This window comes from Strix uralensis, chromosome 5 (assembly GCF_047716275.1).
Source record: "Strix uralensis isolate ZFMK-TIS-50842 chromosome 5, bStrUra1, whole genome shotgun sequence".
Taxonomy (NCBI): Eukaryota; Metazoa; Chordata; class Aves; order Strigiformes; family Strigidae; genus Strix; species Strix uralensis.
The window spans coordinates 82,068,143-82,084,870 of record NC_133976.1 but is presented as its reverse complement, the minus strand read 5'-3'; the positions used below and the strand labels follow the sequence as shown (position 1 = coordinate 82,084,870).

The 16,728-nt window shown below is 39.3% G+C and overlaps 1 protein-coding gene across 5 annotated transcripts in view; it reads right to left on the bottom strand.

Annotated features, from left to right (window-relative positions):
* Window positions 1–16,728, bottom strand: part of RIMKLB (ribosomal modification protein rimK like family member B) — a 49,476-nt gene that overhangs the window by 10,228 nt on the left and 22,520 nt on the right. For 4 of the 5 annotated variants that reach the window (XM_074871977.1, XM_074871980.1, XM_074871979.1 and 1 more), the window contains one exon: window positions 430–660. In XM_074871977.1, coding sequence (XP_074728078.1) covers window positions 430–660 — 231 coding nt within the window. Of the gene's footprint in view, window positions 1–429; window positions 661–15,986; window positions 16,052–16,728 lie in introns of all 5 variants that reach the window. The other variant, XM_074871981.1, reaches the window with a different exon arrangement.

Sequence of the window (16,728 nt, the reverse complement as noted above, 5' to 3'; positions counted from 1 at the left end):
ACAATAACTAATACATTTGCAGATATTTTTATTCATATAGAAGTTTAATCTACTTTAATGATCTAGACTTTGGTAAAACCTGACAGTATTCTATGACATTTAGTTCCCCAAGTTCTTGTCTGTTGTTCCAGGCAATTGGAAAAGAGTTCAAAGTGTTTCAGTAGTAACAGCCAAAGTTAGTCGCTTGGGAGGCTGAGTTACAATTAAAAGTTCTCTTCCCAAAGCATCAGAGCTAATCAACTAAGCCAAAACCAGAACTTGAGTTTTGTGACTTTAATTTCCTTTTCTGGTTACTGAACACTTATCCGTGGAACTAGCCTCACGCTACTTAAATCTATGGATCTCCAAAACCTGACTCATATCTTTTGCACTGCAAAACCATAAATTATGGTAGGCAACTATACTATCCTTTTGATCCAAAAGCCTTACCATATGAAAATGTGTCTGGAAGAGGCACACCATGACCAGCAAGTTCTTGAAATGTCCAGAACTTGTTGACACAGTTGAGGATGGCTTGGGGACGATTCATCAGTCGACAGCCCATCTTCTCTAGGTGGCGAAGGACTGTGATATCACTGTCGCTCTGGACCCAAGGTGTTGGTACACGCACAACCACCACTTGTGGGTAAGCAGTAATGAGCTCCCCATTCACCCGGAGACCTAAAGAAGGAAGAGAAAAACATCCCGATCAACTACAAGGTCTTCAGGAGGAGGTAAACAGGCAAAGAAATACCACCCTATATGTGATGACACCAGCGGTACCAGACTGCAACGGTGAGCATTAAAACAGTACAACTCTCCCTAAAATGCATCTTGTCAGTTATGCTGTTTTGTACACGTCACTCTTAACCCGCTTAAAACTAGGACTAGGCAAAGAACAGATGGTATTAGGGCACACATTCCTGGGCTCCTTCCCAGGGTGAAGGACTTTTTTTATAGGTGGGCATGTCATCCTTTCTATGGGTGCTAGCTGTACACTACATTCACATCAGCAGTATCAGTATCTCAGGAGGTTCCTGCCTCCCACCACTCATTCTTGCCTACATGATACAGTTCATACCTTTCCCAGTCCCAGCTGTATTGGTCCCTCTGATTGTGGTATCACGTTACACAACATGTTGCCAAAGTAACAGAGATTAGATATGACCCTCAAAAAAAAAAACCCCAAAACAGCAGTATTTTTAACACAGATCATTTCAACAATCTGATTTATATTATGTATTTAGAAATAATTCTACCAGCTGACAGAGCAGCACCCTATGTTATTAAGGCAGGAACTAGAAGGAAAGCCAGCTTTGCCACCAAGACCAATGTATTACTTAATCATGACCTATGTCGTGACTAATCATGACAGACCACCTCTCTGAAAAAGAAACACTGAAAGACAGGCTGCAGGAATGGGAATACGATAGCATGGGATGGGAAGGCATCAAGGTCAGTGAAGACAGTCTGGTAGCATCTGAGGATGGGAGAAGAAAAATAGGATTTGATATTCACGTTATTTGCCTTATGTTCAAAGTAAAACTTTCTGACTTCAGCATAAAATACACAGCTCACACTGCTGTCACCTTAAGGGTTAAAAAAAAGAGAAAGAAGGTGAGCCGAGAAATCCCAGTGCATCTGCATTTTTGTGCCTATGGAAGGCCATCTGTAACCATTCAGATCTAGCTCAAATTAATTACCTGATTAGCTCTATTACAAAGACGTTACTTTTCAAATACAGACTTGCATCTACTCAACCTGAAGACACATATTGCCAGACAACACATTTCATTTCAAGGTGCATTTGAATTAATGGGAGGGAGTGGGGGGCAAGGAGAAGGGAGGGTGTCCCCCACTCTGTACTTCCCGCTTTCTTTTCTTCTCCCAGCCAGGATGTATGTTAAGAGCTTGCCTTAAATATAATGAAGCAGCCACCTAACTCCCAAAATGGAAGCAGAAGTATGCTGCCCAGTCCTAAGGACACAGAATCACACTCTGGAAAGGCCAAAACAGAGCCACAGCCAATACAAACCCCTTTTTCCAATCCCCATTGCCATAATTGCAAAGAGATGAGAAAACATAAGCAGACGGGTGCTCTGGCTGCTCACCTCATTAGCACCAAGCACTGCCGCATTGCAGCTGACATGACTTGCGTGTTTAAGCAAGCAGGCTTCAGACACACACACACACACACACACCATTTTATAGAGGCATCTCAAGCAAGATTAAAAACAAGACACTGCTAAAAACCTAAGCAGAATGTGAACATCAGGAAATGGACTACCATCTCCTTTAGCCAGTAAAGGAGTACAGATTCAGCAAGCAAAAGATTTTTAACTTATTGGTCAGATTCTATCTTACACATGTATTTTCATTTAGGTGCATGCCCAATTACACCCACTGTTCGCCACTGTAATTGCATGCGTGTCCTGATCCACATGCAAGCTGTGTAACAATCATTTTAAAAAGGACTGCATTGTCTACAGAGCCCCAAAATTGCCACTGCATCTTTGTTGTGAATTAAAACTACATAGTTCATAATCTTTCAGAGTCTATTTGGTTGTTTTGCTTTGAAGTCACATTTCACACTGAAGTTTTGCACCATGGAATCTGAAAAACAGCAGTTTAGGGAGATGTATATGCCTCACCTGGAATTCTCCTGAATACCTGCATTCGATTTGACTATCAGCCTGGTGTAAATTCAGCCAGGCCACCATCCCCCCTGGAGTGACTTTGGAAGTACAATGATGCTATCAACAGAACAATCTGAGCTTTTGTTCCAGATTCAATCATTTTCTCTGGTCTGGATACTGTTCTCCATAGAACAAAAAAATTTCTCTCCCCTCATAGAAGAGAGTTTACAAACAAAGAGAAGAGCTACTCAATGAAATGTATAATTTGAATCACTACTACTGACATGCGCCATAAAAATTAGCTGCAGTCTCCCAGCAACACAGTGCTGCAAACAGAAGCAGCTTTATTACAGTAAAAAGGAAAGCCAGATTCTGCCATTTTGGAACAAGCTTGTATTCAGCATTCCATCCGAAAACCAGCAGTTAACAATCAGGTTAACAGTCATTATTGCCAAGTGGGCTGATAAAATAACATTTATTCACTATGATGTGCTGGAAGCAGTAACACAGAAGATATTAATGCATCAATTAATTTCTTTTCCAAAGAACCAATTAATGAATGAGAAGAGGGAGAAAGGAGAAAAGATATGTTACAGAGATACTACTTAAAGAGTGGTTAAGAAGTAATCAAACTTTTTTTAAAAACGGAAATGAACTCTCTTTCCTTTGCAGCAATAGTACCATCTTGGTCCCAGAAAAGCAGTAGTGAGTTATAGTCACAGTTGCTTGTGGACAGTGAACCGACCTCACAAACATACAGAAGGCAGATGTTCAGATCATTCAGAAGTACCTTGACAAATAACAAGTTGGTCCATTTTCTGTCATGGGCATCCACTGAGAAAGCCACTGCAGACATGGCAAACGGACAGCTGTACAGTCCTTTGAAGTACCAATACCGAGAGCCAGGAGAGGGAATTTCATGCTTATCTAATACTACAAACTTTACCAACATATATATAACAACCATTTTACCAGTGCCTGGGGAACAATTTCTTAGGTCATCATAAAACATTTGGGCATTCTTTGGCCCTGTGAGATAAAGACTGCTGAGTTGGAACATCACACTATAAAATCAGATGTAAATCCTGCACTTGAACAAGACCTGTTCTTTCACTTAGTGCCAGCTTGCTTTATTTTTCCTCTGCAAGATTAAACTCTACAAAATGGAATATGGTAGACATTTAACATTACACACCAAACTTCACAGTATTCAGATGGAAGTGCAAAAGGAATGTTTGCAATGCGAACTGTAATCACCTGGGAATGAACTCAACCAGTTACACTACATCCCTCAAATAAAGCTGAAATGCCTCAAGCTTCCATCAAAGACAGCTCAAAGCAGCACATGACAGAACTGAGTGGGTAAACTCGTGATTCCTCATCAGTTGGCCCAAGTGGTCCTGCTGCTTTTCATTCCCAAAGAACAGCAGGTGAGCTGGAAGTGCAAAGCAGCTGGTCTCTGCTAAAAAGGCTTATTTTGACCCAAACAGATTAGAAGCTATCACATGAACCTGTGAAGTCCACAGAAAAATGTACATAGCATTAAACTCTAGTGAAGACAGAAGAAAGAGGCAGAAACTTCTACTGCTGTTACCAGTGAGATCAGAAGACTGGTACCTATGCCCTAAGAAAGTTCTTGAGACAGTAACATCTAACAAAGTAGAGCCTATTTGCAGAGCAAGATACTCAGGATGACAGTAGCCTCTCAACAACCTGATTTAGTACAATTTTAGGGTAGATGCACATACTTTGGAGAAAACACAGAATTCTGGAACTTCCCAGCCCTCATTCATGCATGCAGCGTTTTATTAGTACCTTCTGTCTCTTCCCTATGACAAATTTATCTCACAATCACAATTTCTCAATTAAAAAGCCTCACTCTCGAGAGGGTTATCATTTAGGTGGCACACATTCGAAATTAAATGCCTCAAAATACAGACATACAAAACTAATTTATCCTGACTTAACAAATTGCTGCCCATCAGCTAAGGCTCCTAAGCTGTGTGCTTGTTCCCACCCTACAGCAAAACACAAAGCAAAATGCTTGACCTTAAGCCTCAGTGAAGGGATTCTATAACAATGAATCTCACTGCACAGCTGGGACAAGCTAAGTGCCCAAATACAGGCATCGTAACAATACCCCATAAAGCCTGCAAGCCAAACACACTTCTGCAAGTCAATCACAACCACAGCCAGAGTACGTAAATTCTTAAACCGCAGGCTCACACCTTTTACAATCCATAAGCACTGGTCCTCATCTACCCAGTTATCCTACTTCCATGTGCTTCAGAAACTCCACAAAGCACTTCTGCTGGATGGCATTATGAATGGCTAAAAAGAATCAAGATTTCAAGAAACTGTGTGCAGCTTCTGAACATCTTAATTCACACCCAAGCAGCATTTTAAATTGCTAGACATTTTTGAAACTCATTCTATTGAATCATTCCAATCTCTACAAGAATCAGTTCATCAGCAGATTAATAGCTACTGCAAAGCAGTATCTCGTGTCCAGTCTGCATGTTATGAACAATTGTACTCTCAACTGAAACAGAAGAAACACAGTTTCAGGAGATAGATCTAAAATCTCAAAGGTTTGCAAGGACGTCAAAACCAATTACTTTTACAGCTCTCATTACAGCAAACATCAGCCATTTAAAAAAAAAATACATCTCAGTAATATCAAATAAATTTATAAAAGTATTTTCATTCCAAATTATAATTTTGGAAAACAGCCAAAAAGAGCAAACTGAGTCACCAAGACCATGAAGTACTTAGGACTCAAATTCAGGTCTTCAAATACAATATGTGACCGTAAGAACCATAGCCAACTTCTTCAATAAAATGGTATGATACAAAACTAAATGCTTACAGTATTTAATACACAAGCAGAAGGAGACCTGGATAGGTTTACATGTAAATCAAATTACTGAAATCAAGTTTCTATTTTTATACAATGTGAATCATCAGTATTAATTGATAGACTATGACAGATGAAAAGACTGGCAATGTCAGAAGCTATGGCCTGGGGAAGAAACCCAAAGGACATTGACGTAAGAGTAATAAAGAAACTTTCTCAGGGAGAAATACTACATTTACGTTTACTTCTACAGGTAGGTTAGAAAAACCTACATCAGTAAACAGGTTTCCATGATGAAAAACACCAAGCCTTTCAATCTGTGTCTGAAGACTGATTAACTGCCTTGCTACCCATGGAAGTTCATGACCTATCGTATCACGTTTCTGACCAATGGATCAAAAGAGCAGGAACGATGCACAAAAGGTGGGTTTGCAGAAGTTCCCTACTCAGTGCTGCAATAAATCCAGCAACATAAAACATTCTAGTTATTAACCTTCTTTCAAACTGACTTCCAAATGTATACATTTCACTGTATTTATCGGAGAACTGTGTGACCATGACAAGTGCCCAAACATGACAACAAAGTGAAATTATTCCCTGTAGACCATGGATAGCTATGAAAGGAATCCTCACCTCTGCGGCCACAGCTGCCACAAGCAGCCACTTCTCAGAAGAAGAATCTAACCTCAGTGACTGCATCTGTCTTTGGCAAAACCCCTAATGAATGCAAACTGCTCTGAAATATAAACTAAAACTAAGCAGGGAAAAGGTGTTTCAGTATTCAGAGACATCCAGTATGTGGAATACATTCCTAACTGGCATAACATACAAATGGAATAATGCATGGTCATCATGAATGCAGCATTCCAAAAAATAAAATCTGAAACAAGTTTTCAAAAGCACTAAACATACACCAGATCCCATCACGTTCCCAACAGGAGCTAGCAGGGACTGAGAACTTCTAAAAATATTACCCAGATTTTTCCTCAGAGATCGGTATGCTATCCTGAACGTCTCCAGATCTCTCAACTTCGTTATACCAATTTATTCATCCATCCATCCATGGAGTTGCTAACGTTTCCCAAATGAACAGTCACTCAGCAAGCAGGCTATAATGAATTCAACTTACTCAGCTGGGAAAAACAGGTTAGCTTTCCATCACACAAACCTTTCCTCGTATTTTGAGGACATCACATTCTGCTACCTACTTTTTCCAATTAATCAGTTGTTCTAACAAAAATCACTGATTTTTTCCACAAACCTAGACTCACTCCTGTTCTCAAAACAGTGCATTACTATTTCTAGTTCATTCATTCTCCCAATATGTCAGCCACAAGACGCTGCATAATATTTGTGTTAAAGTTCTAAAGTGTTTAATAATTACTTACAGTTTACTTGCAGAGAATTAAATGTGTTTCATCCTGATTGCTATATAAAAGCAAGCTTAAAGCTCAAAAGGGAAATGCCCCAAACTTTAACAGCAGATTACTGGCAATAACAAGATGTGTTCCCTCAACAGAGCTAGATCTCTACATTTTTTAAAACTCAGCATAGTTTGAACATACATTCTACCAAGAGAGTGGCAGAATTTAAGAATAACTAACAAAAGTAGAATTAACATTAACAAAATACTATTGTATATCTCAAAAGCCTGCTGCAAAATGCTGATTTAACATTACATACCTACCTATCTATAACACAAGTGTAAGCAACACCAATGCCCACCAATTGGGTGACATGTAAAGTATAGCACTTTAAATGCAATTTTATTTAAACTAGAATTTAACCTTTGAAGAGCAGCTAACACACTGAATTTTTAGAAATTCACCAATTTATTAACACCAAACTAAACTTCCTCACTGGAGGTTGCTCAGACATTTTCTCCTCTGCATCACTTACCACCTGACAGGCACTGTTTATTAGTTTGAAAACTAAGTTGTAACAATTTCTCCAAAATTTCACTGTCATGCAAAAGCTCCTTTATTATCTAATGTTACCAAGGTATTTTTCACTCTAGTGTACACAGAAACAGATCTCTACAGTAGTTCTGTGCTGGGTGTTTTAAGTTCATATTCTCTCCCTTGTTATCCTGCTTTAGTAGTTTATCAAATCAAATTAACAAGTGCTGGCATTTAACCCTATGGGTTTAGTATGACCTCAATCTCCTTCTCCACACAAACTTAACCAAAAGCCTTTCTCACTAAGATACGCTTCCATAGCTCAGCAGTTCAAATGAAGTCACACGTAGCAAAGACAAAACTGATCTCTCTAGAACTGTACTATGCCATTCTATTCTGAAACAGAGAAATAAAGAGCAGCAGCTTCAGCTTCAATTCATAAATTCCTAACGCAAGCATTGTGAAAACTGTCACAAAGGGCCACTGCTGCAGTTTCAAACACAAAGCAAGCAGGTACCTGAGTTAAACCAGCTCTACTTCATGTCCCTTCCTGGACACAACGGGCCTCTTTCCCTTCCCAGGAAGAACATGGAACCACTCTTAAAACTGCACAGGCTGTTGAAAAGGGTGAAAAACTTGGGAAGGACAACGATGCTCAAACTGATTATGGCCATTCTGGGTTACGGTTCTTTTCAGGCACAAGGGGGATCTGTTAGACCAGATGCCTATATGCCTACCTCACTAAATCAATACTAAGCAGACTGATTATGGCTAGATATGTGTTTCTGAGCTACATTTGTAGTCACAATACATTGTTTGCTTATAATCCCAAACCACAAGCACTTCTTCAGAGTCACACATAAATGTGAAGTCAATGGACCCAAATATAAAAACATATGTAAAGGGTATATTACAAAAACAAATTAATTCTAGACCATCATCTTGCCCTGAGAATTGATTTTATGGTAGGTAAACATGGAAACTATACTGAAATTATGTTAAAGCCTCAGCTACCATTATTATATGTATATAAACACACAATTAAGAAACATTGCATCACTAACCAAAAAAATCCATTTCCAGACACTACTTGAAAGACATTCAAACAAGTATAGAAAGAAATATACAGTATTTTAGCCCTATCCCCAAACATGGATGCTTTAGTGATGTAAGTGTTACAATGTATTTTAAATGGAGTGTTGTAAAAAAATGTAAAGAAAAATGCCACAAAAGGGGAATCAAAAGATTCATTAAATAAAACAGTATTGGAAAAGATGTGATTTCAAACACCTTGAAGACTCATTTTCTGCTTTTCACACAGAGTTTAAATAAAGTTGTCACCACACATCTGCTTTTTTTAATTTGCTCCTGGGCAGAGTTAGAAGAAGTTAAAATTTATTTTCCATAGCATAAACTCAAAGAAAAAATATTCAGGATGAGATCAATTTAAATTTACTGAAATTAAAAATGGAAGTGTAGCTGTTGATTAAAGTTTTAAATTATTTGAATTACAAGAAAGCAAAGTCTCTCACACCTCAATTTAATGACTCTGAGTGCAAGGGAGATGGTTTTGACTTGAATGTTTCAAAAAAGGTCCCCCAATTCTTATACAAATATATGCATGCACACATGCTATACAGCCCCTGCACGAGCATGATTAGATTGTCTTTTGTCTATTAGATTTCCCATCAAAGCTCCGAACGACTGTAAGAATTTTTCATATTAAAAGAAAGCTCAGGCTCACAAACAGAATTTATGTATCCTGCCCTCACTCACTATGTGCCTTTAAAATGTATTTCTAGCAACTGTACTACAAATTCTTTCTTGTTTTCACCTGTAAAAAACAAAACCCCTTGGGTTTTATGATCAATTTAAACTGATCTGATCTAAGCCAGAGCTGACATACATGGGGACAAACCTATCTTTTACCACACTACCAGCAATGTGCTCTCCTCATCTCTCCTTTGTCCAGGTGTAAGTGACAAAGAAGCAGCCAACTGGGGTGGCGGGGCAAGTATTAACTTTTCACTTACCATAGCTTCACAGTTGGTATCATCACCATTGTAAAAAAACAAATAACACATGATGAGAGGATGAACAACACTGCCACTTTGAGTAATAGAAAGGTATTAAATCAGCATAAGCAAAACAAAAATGAAACCTACTTTGGGGTGAGGTTAAGATAGCTGAGAGAACAAACTCATCACCGAAATCCAAGGAGGCAGCCTCACTGCCCTGTTCTGACTGTACAGTTCCACTCCACTTTGCTCCATTTCTGGCATCCTCTCAGTGGATTAGGTCAGATAGCTACATTTGCAGAGCACCATTCAGGGTTTTCTGTGCTCAATTACTTACCCGAGACATTTGTGAGGCAAGACCTCAGTTAACCAGACCCCATCCTGCAAGATCAAAGGGTGGGTATGCACAGACAAGGCGAGGTGAGGAGTAAGACAGAACTGCCCTTTGGGCAGTGAGCGTCCAGCCAGTTCTAACATCTGACAAACCACCACACTCAGACACAAACGCTAAAAATCAGCACAAGTCAGCACTGCCACCAAAAGAAACAGTCCTGCGCAAAGAGCAATTTGCTTCCAAATTCCACGATGCTTCTCCACATCACCTGCAAGAGCATTTGCACACCAACATGATGAACTGAATCCACAGGAAAGAGGAGGCAGCACAGAAGCAAAAACATGCAGGTAAGAATAACAGGGAAGACCTTCCTCTACTTCTTTCAGTGTCAGTGTCCTCTTAAAATCTTTCAGATGACTTCTGAAGTAGACCAGGATTTGAGAGATTATTATTTGGATTAGCAACACCAGGTGCATCAGCCATTGCTACTACCGAGCTTGCTGAAGCATGCTTAAAGCAACTTTAGCTTTCTTGAAGGAAACTCAGCCAAAAACAGAAAAAAACAAGACAGGCTAACCTTAGTAAGAAAAAAAAAAAAAGAAGATCCAAAAGCATTTAATTTCTTTTATTATCTTTTAGCTATTGGCTTCTTCTCAAAAAGGAAGGGAAAAAAAAAAATACCGGCCAGAAGAAAAGAGAACTACAAACGCAAAACACAAAAAGGTAACAGGGAAAAAGCACATTTAAGAAACTCTGTATGAAAGGAAGCTCTCAAAAGGAATTTAAAAGAGGTTCTAACACAGCACTTTTCCTGTTTGCTTTATCAACTTCTCATGTTCTTCTCCTCAGTGATCAATGGTGTTAAAGGCTGCAAAGTACTTCCAAATTTTAAGCTCAAAAGTTTGCTGGGAAAAAGAGTTGGGGTCATTCCTTTAATATAGTAAGACTGTACATTTATTAAAACAAGGAATGCCTTTTTGATGCATGATTACAGCTCCCAAGTTTGACAGCAACATGGATTATTAATAGTATCCACAATCAGGAAAAGCTTGCACATCAGTAGTATGAACAACAAGACTGTTTCAGTGCTAACATACTGATTCAAAGTCTTGACTGTGTAGACCATGGGAGTGGAAACACTGTGCCATAGCTTCAGTAACAGTATGAAGGAACTAATTAATTAATGCATGGGGTTAATGCAGGTTCTCCAGAAATGTCTAGAACACGCTGTAAGCTGTTGGTCTTCCCTGAAGATAACATGAAAACCTTTCTATGTAGGCAGACCTCATAAAATATGGATATGACTCCAGAACAAAAAATGTGTTCAAATAAAATATGCAGTTTCATGTTATATTTAACCTGGTGCAACTACGTGCTGCAGCAAAAAGAAGCCATCTCATCTCCTGTACCCCCATACTCCTAATTCTCACCTTGCATCAGACCTAGTGATCATACAACCGTACAGGAAGTCAGATCAGCTCGTTGCTCTGAGAGGAGGGGTAAAAAAAAAAAAAAAAGAGATAAAAAGAAAACCAGTTATTATTTTTGCATTTGATAACTAGCTAACTCAGCTCACCCAGCAGTCCTGAAATCATTAGACTGCAAGGGAAGCAATAGGAAGCTTAATGTGTGAAGGGACAGCAGGACTCTTTCTTTCAGCAACGGTCTGCATTTATGTTAGGAAGCATTTTATCATGTTTTTCACTTAATATTATATTTGCAGAGTCATAAGACCTGCATTTGCACTGGCATTCACAAAAAGTGATCCTATTCTGCTCCTAGTACTCACATTCAGCCTCTTCACACTGCTCCTTCTTTTGTGCTAGCAGCAACGTTCATGTGGCTGTAAAGTGAATCAGGTGAGGCAATTACTCTGAATTAATATCAAATCAGCAACACTTTTTTTTTTTTTTACCCCAGAGCAAGTTCTTAGTTTGTTACACAGCCATAAAAAGGTTTGAGCCAAGTGTGGAACTAGTGCAACAATTGAGCAGACACCCATCTATATTTGCTGAGAATACATATCATGCAGAGCAGGGTATCACTGAACAAGACTTGTCAGAAACAATAACAGAAAACAGTGAGAATGATCAGGTAAATACAGCCCTATGATTAAGGATTTTATTTATTTTTTTATTTACAGAGGACTCTGTACAACTTCCTTAATATTACATTTTGGTTTTTGCATCATGGTTTTTAAATAAGATAATCAATTTAGAAAGATATTCAGATCATCTGCAGTGAATGTGAACGTCAAATTAATATGATATCCTGACAACTGACCATTGTGTGAACCAAAGATGTGTTGATATGTCTCTCATATCTAGTACTGACCAGCAGGAAAAACCTTAAACACATACTGAAAACCAGACCATTTCAAAATGGTACCAAAACCATTTCAAAGTTAATATTTATGATAAACACTTTGTACACGATTGTAATGGTCTTAGAAACTCAATGTTTTAACAATCTATGAATACTGTGAAAACACAGATTAGCATTCCCAAATGAAAAGTCAGTATCATATCAATATGTCAAAGGCAGCATGAACCAGGTCAAAGAAAAAAGTAGGGATGAGAAAGAAAGGGAAAGTTATCTATCTAGAAAACAGAGATGTGACTGGAATAGACTATGCAAAACTTAGCAAGTCGTGAGGAACTGAAACTTAGAGAATGGTTACCTGAGATCTGAATTAAAAGCTGTTCTCTTCCTCCCTATTTACCTCTCTCCTGTTTAGTTGATAAAAACAGTAGGGTCCTAACCCAAACAAACACCCATGAGTTAGAGACTCAGCAGCTGTTGGAGCTAAGATAAAAGTGAATACACAGGAAACAAAACAAGAGGAACATGTTCTGTCATCAAAAGAACATATTCCAACACCCATCTCCCTACTGCTTGCACTTAGAGGCAGCTTTGGTACCCACACGCTTGCACCACAGGCCACTTCAACAAACCTGAATGTCAGAGAACTGACAGGTAGAACCAGGTGGGGGTTTTTTAGCAAACTTTACTAGCTTGTGATTAGCAGATAAGTGGAAATGCCTGCACAAGGGAGAAATGATGGCATAACAGGGAACAGGGGTGACAGAGGGAAAAAACGCCCCCTGCCCCCAATTTGGAAGCCTGGAGCTGTAAATTTAGCAAGGCCTTATGATGAAACCTTCACCTAAAACCACTTCTCAACACAGACCACATTTCAAAAGCAAAAATGAGACATCTGTTTATAATCCAGATGTAATCTTTTAGTTTCTACGTAGCTGTAGGCAAGACCTCTTGTATCTTGTTCGGATTTTTGTACAACAGTTCCCACTAGATCTCAGAACATTCCTGGGTCAAATAAAGATGCTTTACAGTGTTTTAAAAGTCTAAAGAATCCTCTACTGACGGAACACCCACTTGTGGCACATACCTGTCCTTTTATATAATCTATCCAGAGGTCACCAACACTGAGAGCCTTAGAAATAAAAAGTTCTAGAATCACCCCACCCTCAAATGCTGAAAGTCATAAGCATTAAACAATCCCATCCTAAAATGCAAGTCTTAAATGTTACAGAACAAGAGGAGACTAAATATCAGTCCACTCTTAACAGTCTCTCCCATGTTTTAAATGCCCAATTTCTGTTCATTTTAAATAGCAGGTGAAGAAAAAAAATTAAGGACATCTGAAAAAAAAAAAAAAAGGATAACTGGAAAGGTCTTTCCAAAAGCCAAAAGAAATCCAGCAGAAGAATTCAAGCAGCCCAGAATGGCAGAGGGTTCTCCTTCCATCTGAGATTAATCTAAAATTTTCTCTGCAATGCCAAAAATCTACTAAATACCTTTAAAATGCGTAACTTATGCACCTCATCTCTCTCTGCTACCAAACAATACCTTCTTTCATCTCAGTAATTCACCCTTTTATTACATGAGCAAACTGCTGAATGGAGAAGCATCCCATGTGAACTTTCAGTTTGTAACGAAGACATTGAGCCTTCATATCTGTCTCCCATAACAGAAAAGACATCTAGAAGCACTTCTACATTGTCAGAAACTTTTAACAAATAATATCCAACTACCTGTCCTTTCCAAGTCTTCCTAAACATGCTTAACTAAGCCTGAATTCTGGGGAGTGGATAGATCCCCTCAGCTTACTGCTTTGACCTGTCATTGTAGTCTATGGACTTTCTAGTCAAACTTGCATTACATTTATGAATTGGAGGCACTTATTTTGGCGACAAATGTGTCCTTCTTAAAGGCAGGAATTTAACTGGGATATTTCAGGTAAGTTTTGGGTTAAAACTGACTCTAAAGCTTGCATCAACTGCCATCTCCACAGAGATCCTCTTTTTTTTTTTTTTTTTTTTTTGGTGTGTCAGAGAAAAATCTTGATTAACTCAGATACACACCATACAACAGTTTCAGGTCTCTTCACAAGTACAGTATTTTCCTATAGCACAAAAAAAAAATGTTCTAGACAGACATAACCCAAAATTTCTTAGTTTTGACAGACATTAACATAAAACCATACACAAAGCAAAGCTAGAGAAGGAAAAATTCCATTTTTCCCCACACCTCTGTAAGCTCGCTCACTGGGCTTGTTTCCTCTTCCCAGCTTTAGAGGGTTAAAACTACACTGCAGTAGCAGCACATGTGCTCCATGCCCACACTGTAATAAAAATACAAGTATAGCACCACAATGTTATTTCTCACCTGTTCTGGATGCAGAAGCTTCCACCTAGTGCCAAAAAAGGTGTTAACTAATCAAGACATTTGCTTAGTATGTTCCCCAGTGAAGACACTCCACACGATCCGTAACTATTGTCTTAAAAGAAAATGCTCCTCAGAATTACACAGGTATACAGTCCTTCCAACCATACCAGTCAAATAAAAAAAAATCATGCAGTGGTAGTATTGTACTCACAGACAGCAGACTAAAGCAAGCAGAAGGGACATCCCCCACTGTCAGCTTGTTTTGACCTTCGAAGGCAACATACTTAAGAGATTAGCTATTTTACCACTAATCTCTAGATTGTAAATGTAGTCCTGAGTTTACAATCCCTACAAATTGATAAATGTCTTTATATGCATTTACGGTGCACTACAAGCTCTAAAGCTCTCTTTGTCTTGTCTCTTCTGAAATAAGCATCTGTCCAATTTACAAAGAAATAAAAAGCACTGAGGGGCTACTGATCTCATCACAAATCAATGGCAGAGATGGGAAACAAAAGCTATTTTACCAGCATCAGGTATGACAAGTCTCCTTAGCTCATTTATCTCACTCCTCAATAGATTCCTCTAAAAATCTCCTTTAAGTATTTCCAGATCACATTTTTCCCCAAGTTCTTCCATTTTACAGCAACACAATCATCGAAATCTCATTACCAAATGCCACCTTTGATCTGTGCTCAGTAACAGAATTGTAATTTACTCCTAAACTATGCCTCTAGCAACTTAAAAATATTAAAAATTCTTAGAGCAAAAAGTTTACCTGCACGCTATGCACCTTGGAAGACCCAAGCAAGAAAGGGGGAGAAACAAGCACCTCTTTAGAAATCCCTGTGTTGGACAAAACACGTAAGGTTGTGGCTCTAAGACAATTTAAGTCATTCCATTGCTGCAACAGTTTTACTCTCCAGCCCTAGGCAATCCTGCAGCAGCACGTAGTACCACCCCCTCCCTATCACTCAATACTGGTGCTCACCAGACCCACTGGTGAGCGGGTAAGCCTCCTACACCAGCAGGTAACTATGCTGTTCTTTTGTGGAATTCGATCTCAGCAGGTATTGTAAGCTGAACCAACTCACTGTAGGATCTGATCAATTCAGGTGTCAACTGCAACAGAGGAGGCTGGATCACAGCAATGACAGCAATGGTCTGAACAGCTTAAATTGTCAAGATAGTGCCATTTGGAGACTGCAGAATTGTCTAAAGTTAGATTTTTATTTTTTATTTTTTTTTGCTTCCTACATTTACAACTCTATGGTCGCTACACTAACCTAGCTTCCAACTTTGTAACAAGCGTGTCAGACTGATTTCTTTCTCCAACACTTGCTCTCCTGTCCTATGCAGATAGTACATTCTCCAGCTCCCACTCTGCCAGGTAAGAAAAATTTGCAGCAAAACTGCTATAAAGGCCCAGCTGCCAGCCTTGTTTGAGCATGACAAACAATTACAAGCATTAAGACATGCAGATTACACGTACGGCATCCCTTTCGCCTGCAGCCACAGACCTTATTCACCTCAAAGCATCCACAAAGGGCATGCACTTTCAGAATCCTGCCTCACCTTTAGTCCCAAGCATGTAAGGAGGAGTGCACAAAGAACCATTTCAGTCTTAGGCCAGAATGATCCTGGGAAGATTGACAGAAAAAAAAAAAAGGAAGCAGGATATGAACATGCACATCTCAAAAACTTCCAGTCATTATTCAGTAACTTCTCTCTACCTTTCTGCCTACGCTCACACCATGACTCCAACTCGTAATCTCTCCTCATTGTCAGCTGGATAGTTCACGTGCCTGGAGTACTGTGGTGAATGGACAGAAGGACAGGCTGTGAAAGTGAGGAGGAGGGTTTGTGCTCCACACAAAGGCGCAGATCACATACACGCAGCTTTGCTTTGGAGCACACAGAGCTAGTCAAAGAGACCAGCAACAGATACAACTTGCAAACACAGTTGTGACCATGGATTTGGATTCCCCCCGCCCCGCCCCGCTCTGTGAGGGTGGTCAAACTTTGTGATAGATTGCCCTGAGGGGTTGCGGAGGCTTCATCCTTGGAGATATTCCAAACCCAACTAGATATGCCCCAAGCAACCTCATCTAACTTCAGAGCTGGCTCTAGCTTTCAAGCTGGCCGCTTTGAGCAGAAGGTTGGTCTAGATGACTTTTAAAGGTGTCCTCCCATCTCAATTATTCTATGATTCTCTGTGGCATTCTCCTGCAGTACACCTGGGCTCTTACGTGGCTGCAAGAATAGGATGCATGCTCCACAATGCACTTTTTCACTGCTCAAACTAGATTTGTGGGTT